Source organism: Urocampus carinirostris, chromosome 2 (genome assembly GCF_059441175.1).
Source record: "Urocampus carinirostris isolate Australia breed hairy pipefish chromosome 2, RoL_Ucar_1.0, whole genome shotgun sequence".
In the NCBI taxonomy this organism is placed as follows: Eukaryota; Metazoa; Chordata; class Actinopteri; order Syngnathiformes; family Syngnathidae; genus Urocampus; species Urocampus carinirostris.
The window spans coordinates 3315873-3323109 of NC_142350.1; the positions used below are offsets into that span (position 1 = coordinate 3315873).

Here is a 7237-nt window from a genome sequence, read left to right on the forward strand (position 1 = left end):
AGGCCCATAATGAGACCTCGCAAGTCTTGTGACAATGAGGAAGCCCAAAAAAATGAACCCTTTAGTAATACGAGTAAATTAGTAAACATATAACTATATGAGTCATGCACCCTTTTTTGTTTTACAAATAAAACAATTTGGTATGGACCACAGATCCAATCCATCGAGAACAAGCTAGACCTGCTGCTCAACTTATACTCTTCGTGCCTGAAGAAAGGTTCATCATCGTCACAATTGGCCCTTTCCTCGCTCCTGCTGGATGCCGAGCTCACCTCTGACTACCAAAGTCCCACCGATACCAGGGATCTCTTCCCCTCCGCAGCCACCCTCTCACACTCACACAGCGCCGCTCTGGAGTCCTAGCCACGCCTTTTGACTCGCTTTCATGTTTTGTTTCGTTATAAAGAGCCTCCACAGGTCCTGTGCAAGGTACATGGAATAGAAATTGAAAAAGGCACAAGGGATTGGTGAGTACCGAATCAAGTATCGGATCCAGCCTGAGGTGAAGGAAGTTTTGCAGATTCTTCTGATACCAACTACCGATACTTAAGGACAAATAAATCCGACGGGAAGTCTTCCTTGTACCGGTACAAGTATTGAACTGAAAAAATATGACGGTACTCTGATTTTTCCATTTAGGATACTGTGATGAATGTAAAAAAAAAAAAAAAACACTCCATTTTTGGAATCACGCACGTTCTGTTTTACGGCATTACGAGTTGCATGAGTCGGGCGAAGGAAAAAGGAAATTTTGGGCGGGGTTTCTGCCAACTATTTCCTCTGTTGTAAATATGTAAAAAGAAGGAAAAAAATGTCCCAAAAAATCGGAATAACTCTGTCCAGAGCTTATCTTGGGTACTCCCCCTTTCATGTTCTGTTCTTAAAGATACAACATCACAAAGGATTCTTGGGAGTATAGAAGGGCACTCACGGCTTCCACAACATCGTCAGATTATTGTTTCTCTCTAGGTATATGTTCATGTTTGTTCAGTTGGAGCTGATTAGTGTGCCTGCGTTCTATTTCATTGTCTCGACGTCATGGCAATCCTGTTGTTTTGTCCATGTGCAGGAATGTTCCTTTTGCCATTTTACTTTCATGTTTTGTTCTGTTAAAACTAGTTGGTATTCCAAATGCCCTGTGTCAACTTCTTCATGTTTTAGTCTCGTCTTCATGGCACCCTCGTTGTTATTTTTCCACCTGAAGAATGTTTCCTGTGTCACTTTTCATGTTATGTTCTGTTAGAACTAATTGTTGTCCTACATTGTCTACTTTTCATACATAATTTCATATAGAGGTAATTTGTGCCACATGGGTCGTTTTCTTTTAGAACTAGTTGGTTTTAGAATTTGATGTAGTTGTTCCATCCAAGTGATCTACAGTATATATTCTGTGTGCCTTCTTCCTTTCATGTTTAGTTCGGTTAAAATAGTTGGTATTCGTATACATGTCGGAATGTGTCTTGTTTTTTTTTTCATGTTCTGTTTGTTTTGGAGCTGGATCGTTTGTGTTAGAGCTTTATGTCGTTGTGGCCGTGTTTAAGTAGTTTCCCTGCGACCTCTTCTTTTCATGTTTGGTTCATTTAGAACTAGTGTGTCTTCCTACTCTTGTGGTAATGTGTCATGTTTTGTTCTATTGGAGCTGTTTGGTGTTGGAACTGCATGAAGTTGTTCTTTCCACATTTAGGTATGTTCCCTGCATCCTTTTTGTTTTGTGTTTTGTTCAGTTAGAACTTGTTGGAATCACTAGTTGTCTCACTTTCATGTTTTGTTCAACTGGGGCTATTTTAATACATATAAAAACTAGTTTAGCTTTTAATAAATCGTGTTTTTAAACATAAAACTATGTCTATGGAATCATGACACTGTGGAAGCCCTACTAACTGCTTATAGCTGAATCAAACATGAAAGTTAGACGTCGCAGGACATATTGCTCAGAGAAAAACAATATTCCGACTATGCTGTGGAAGACATGAGCGTCCGTATATACTCACTCCCAAGAACTATTTGTGAGGTCATATCTTTAAGACATCAAAATTCCACAGAAAGCATAAAAAAAAGAATATGCAAGTACAGAATGTCCAGATTTTTTTCTTTTCACAATTATATCAAACATATTTTAGGCAAAAAGGTGAAAAACATAGAAACATTGAAAAATGTATCTAATTTAAGAACATAAAAAACCCTGATTAATGAAGCTCATTTAGCGCCTGGAATTGTTCATATTTCATTGAATTTTTGCACATGTGTGCCTCACTAAATTGAACCGAGCGTGGTATAACTACCTCTGAGGCCACTAGAGATCGTTAAATCGACTGAAAGCATGTTTCTCCTTTCTTTCTTTTCTTTCATTCTTTCTTTCATTCAATTTATTCTCTACGTCTGCACGTTTTCTTGATCATCACTGTCTGGTCGCTGTTTTGACATTCCAGCTCCTTCTGATAAAGCAATAAAACACTAAGCTAGCAATGCCAATGTAGCCACGCTTAGCTAGCTGTGCTAAGCCAGTCTTCCAGCGATGTTTCCTGCACTTGATGTCTTGCCCCAATTATAAGTCGCTAACTTGACTAACTTATTAATTTATTTGTTTCATTAAAAGATTTTTAGACCTCATACTTTGTCTTTTATTAATTGTTCAAAACATTCTTGTAAAATGTATCAGTTTTCATTTTAAGGTGTGGGAGGAGCTTAGCAGTAAAGAGGAATGTATCAGCAACGCAGAACAAGTATATAAAAATGTGCTAATATCGGTACTATGGTCAATTTGGTGCTTTATATTTTCTTCCATGTTCACCCATACAAGGATGCTAATTAGCGTTTCCATTAAGCTAGCTAAGGCTAATTGTTATGATCCAGTTTGCCAGAGAAGCAGACACAAAACCAAACATTAAGAAAGGAAAAAAAACAGCTTACGTATTGGATTGTTTACAGGAACAGAACAAGTACGTTTTCATAATTCAAATACATAAAAAATACACTAACACAGTCTCCACGTCTCTTCTATCATACTGAACCGCTAACTAGATCTGATGTATGATATGCTGGAAAACAAACTAGCCAACACTGGACAAAACAAAACGAGACGACTCGGAATGTGTAGGGATACCAACAAGCTGTATTTAAACAAAAAAAGAGAAATATCACATAGAGAACATACTCACACGTGGATATAACACTAACCGGTTGTAGAGGATCAAAACATGAAAAAAAACAGAATTTATTTGGAATAACAACTAGTTCTAACTGATCAAAACACAAAAGTAAGGGGTCGCTGGGGACATCATTACATGTGGTTAGAAGAACTACATAAAGTTCCAACACTAACAGAACAAAACATGAAAGTAAAATGAGCCAAGAACAATAAGAGTGTTGTGATGAATTATCTTCAAATAGATAAAACATGAAGAGTAGACAATGCATGATATGTTGAAGACTAACTTGGTCGAGCTGAACAAAACATAAAAGGAAGACTTCGCAGGATATGTACTTACACGTGGATAAGAACAATAACGAGACCATGTGCAGAAAATGACATGGAGAATGTTCAAAAAAGCGATACCTTAGTGTCCATTTTTTTGGTTAGCTTTTTGACTAAGTTGTGGCTAATTTGCTTGAAAATAAGCGAACTGGATAAATGAATAAGTGTGCCCAATGTAGACCACCAAAGGACGGCGATGAGTTTCTCATTTCTCTGAGGACATTCCAAACTCTTGACGCTAATATCATAGCATAGGCATTGAAATGAAATTATATATATATATATATATATATATATATATACCGGTATATATATATCATTATTTGTTTTTTTTAAACAGTGTCTGTTTTCTACCCTGCCATTTCCTAAAAAATATTTGACCAAAAAAGTATATCTTATAAATATGTTTTGTTCATAAACACATACATCTATACCAGGGGTGGCCAACCCGGTCCTCAAGAGCCGCATGTCCTGCATGTTTTTGGAGTTTCTTTGTTCAAATACAGGTGATCCCAATCACCTGGGTCATTATCAAGCTCCCGCACAGCTTGCAAACAATCTTAAAATTTGCATCACCTGAGAAACCTCCAAAACATGCAGGACATGCGGCTCTTGAGGACCGGGTTGGCCACCCCTGATCTATACAATCCATCTATCCATTATCTGCACAGTTTATCCTCAGTAGGGTAGCCCTCCCAGCCTCTTTGGGTAGTAGGCAGGGGACACCCTGAACTGGTTGTCAGCCAGTTGCAGTGTTCAATGAGACGGACAACTATCTCACTAATTCACACCTTGGGACATTTTGGAGCAGCCAATTAACCTGACATGCATGTTTTTGGAATGGTAGGTAGGGTTCGGAGGAAACCTACGCAAGCACGGGGAGAACTTGCAAACCCCGCACAGGAAGGCTGGTAACTGGATTTGATCCCATGACCTTCAGAACTGTGCCGCAGACACGCTAACCACTCATCCACCGTGCCGCCCATTATGTGAATATTATTATTATACTTTTACTATTACAATTACTCTCGACTTAATTTCTCCCCGTGTTAAGTCCCCACTCCAACCTGTCAGTTCATAGACTTAAATGGGTGGATATTTTTTTAGCTGATGTACCCGTAGCTCTTTAGTTGTTTAACTTTTATCCTTCCAACTTTCAACAGATTGACCAAACTTTAATAACTGAATCTAATATGTTTTAAATCAAAATTGGACTCAATAAACATTTTAGATAATTTGCTATAACAAGGTAGATCATTAAGAGTGACTAATACAAGTATAAAACATCCATCCATCCATTATCTGCAGCGCTTATCCTCAGTTGGGTTGCGGGGGTGCTGGAGCTCATCTCAGCTATCTTCGGGCAGTGGGCAGGGGACACCCTGAACTGGTTGCCAGTCAGGCGCAGGGCACACAGAGACGGACAACTCACTCGTTCATTCACACCGAGGGAATATTTGGACCGGCCAATTACACCTTGTGAGGAAGTTGATTGCATTGCGCTCAGGACACACAAAAATTGAGCAATGTGTGTTACCAAAAAGTTAACTAAAATACAAAATGATGTTTGAGATCCATTTTATTTAGGGATAAGTGATTGACCTAAAGTCAATAATTAAAGCAGTTTTTGTAAACATTTTTCAGATTTCATAGGAAAAATTAGGGTAAGAGAAAGATGCAGACATGAAATGTTGCTCCAAACAGAGAATCACCCGTTTTCATAATGTCTTTATTTTTCCATTTGGCTCTTTTATTTCTATTCCAACATTGTTCTCTTCGAAAGTGACGTCTAATGGGGGTGAGTGTGGTGTTTGCGCCCTTTTCAGCGTAACGCCATGAGTATGTATTTGAGAAATCTTTTTTGTTGTGTCTGCCTGGGGCTTTGTTTATTTTGCCTTTGCACCCGCACACCCGCCGATAGCCTATCTCAAATATTTCAGGAATTCTTCAGGGAGGGGGACAAGAGGGCTGTAGTTTACGGATGACACAAGCGAGTTCTTTATCTTGGGACAAAGACAGTTCTTTAAAAATATTGCTTGATATGAACATAATTATGAATGATTCTTCTGGATTTCTCTGCTAGCAGAACAGAATGTGCCAATAAGTGGCACTGTTTTTACACCCATAAAATATTCAAAAAGTACTTCACGACTACGTTAGTTTTTGAAGAAGGAGATAACATGAGCTTCGACACTATGCTAGTCTTCATAGTACGACGACGTTAGCTTATAAAAGTATGCGAGATTTTTAAAAAGACAAGGTGTCATATTAAGTAGTGGGCACTTAATGTGGTACAAAAAAACTTTATTCAGTAAAATAAATCATTGATTTGATTAATAGGCGACAGTAGATCAACTATTATACCAATGTCATTTTTTATACATATTCATAGGTTGAGAAATTTGTACTTCTTTTACATATCCATACCTAGTAGTCGCCGCTTTGTTTGTCTGGAATTTTGCTGCTATGCTGTGCTCATTTGGCACTGGTTTTCGTTCGCAATACTACGCTTTCTGTCGGAGGCGCAGAACTTAGAGGCGCGTCCACGCGAGTAGAGGTCCGATTTTAAAGGAGACTCGGATTGAGGCCCCTTCTGAAGAAGAGCAATTTAGACTACAGTATTTTGAACAGTTAAAAACAAAGTATTCACCACCACTAAAATGAAGTATTCTAATCTAATATAAAAAACTATACACAACGAGGATATTGCACCTAGAACCGGGTTATTGCAGCTAAAATTGAAAAAAAGTCAACATGAAAACTAAAATACCGGTGGTCGTGACTGTCTGTGTGCACCACTGTGATAGGCTCTTGTAAGTGTGAAGCACATTGTAAAACGCTTTGGGAGGTCCTCAGAGACTTGAAAAGCACTATATAAAAGCAGAGCATTTACAGTGCGATCTACTGGTCAAATATTACGCAATGTACCTTTAAGGTAAAGTTGACAATGTAAGCTTACAAAACTGCTAATTTTCCAAGTAAAGAAGACAATGTTAGTTTTTGAGACGAAGCTCGTTTTCGATGCAAAAGAAGATAACGTTAGCTTTAGAGACTACGCCAGGTTTCAGAATACAAGAGAAGCTTAGCTTTCAAGACTACGCTAATGTTCAAAGTACAAGACAACAACATTTGCTTTTGAGACGACTTTAGTTTTCCAAGTAGAAGACGAGTATGTTAGCTTTTGAAATTCTAGTTTTCAATGTAAAAGAAAAATATTAGCTTTTGAGACTACGCTAGTTTTTGAAGTACAGGACGACGAAGTTTGCTTTCAAAACAACGTTAGAATTTAAGAGTATGTTGGTTTTCGAAGGATAGGACAATGACCTTAGCCTTTCGAAACCGCTAGTTTTATGAGTATAAGACGACAATGTTAGCCTTTAAGACTATGCTAGTATTTGAAATATGTTAGCGTCAAAACTTCTGGGGTTTTCGAGGACAGTAATGTTACCTCTCGAGACTACGCAAGTCTTTTGCGTAGAAGACAATAGTGTTAGCTTTCCTGACCTTGGTGATTTTCAAAGTGGTACGAAAGAAAATTAGCTTTCGAGACTACACTATTACAAGGAGAGAACGTTAGCTTTTCAGACTACAGTAGTCACAGCCATAAGTTCAGGAGGACACTGGCTTTTTTTTTTAATCTACGAGCAATATTTGTATGTATGTATGTGTGTATGTATGTATACATATATACAGTGGCTTGCAAAGTTATTTGGCCCCCTTGAACCTTGTGACCTTTTGCCACATTTCAGACTTCAAACATCA

The 7237-nt window shown here is 38.1% G+C and overlaps 1 protein-coding gene across 3 annotated transcripts in view; it reads left to right on the top strand.

The window, feature by feature from the left end:
• The window catches only part of kcnq4 (potassium voltage-gated channel, KQT-like subfamily, member 4), a 52601-nt gene extending 49991 nt beyond the window's left edge, over positions 1-2610 (top strand). For all 3 annotated transcript variants that reach the window (XM_088328385.1, XM_088328386.1, XM_088328387.1), the window contains one exon: positions 154-2610. In XM_088328385.1, the coding sequence (XP_088184511.1) occupies positions 154-363 (210 nt within the window). In that variant the 3' untranslated portion in view covers positions 364-2610. The remainder of the gene's footprint in view (positions 1-153) is intronic.
• Positions 2611-7237: the final 4627 nt, after the last annotated feature.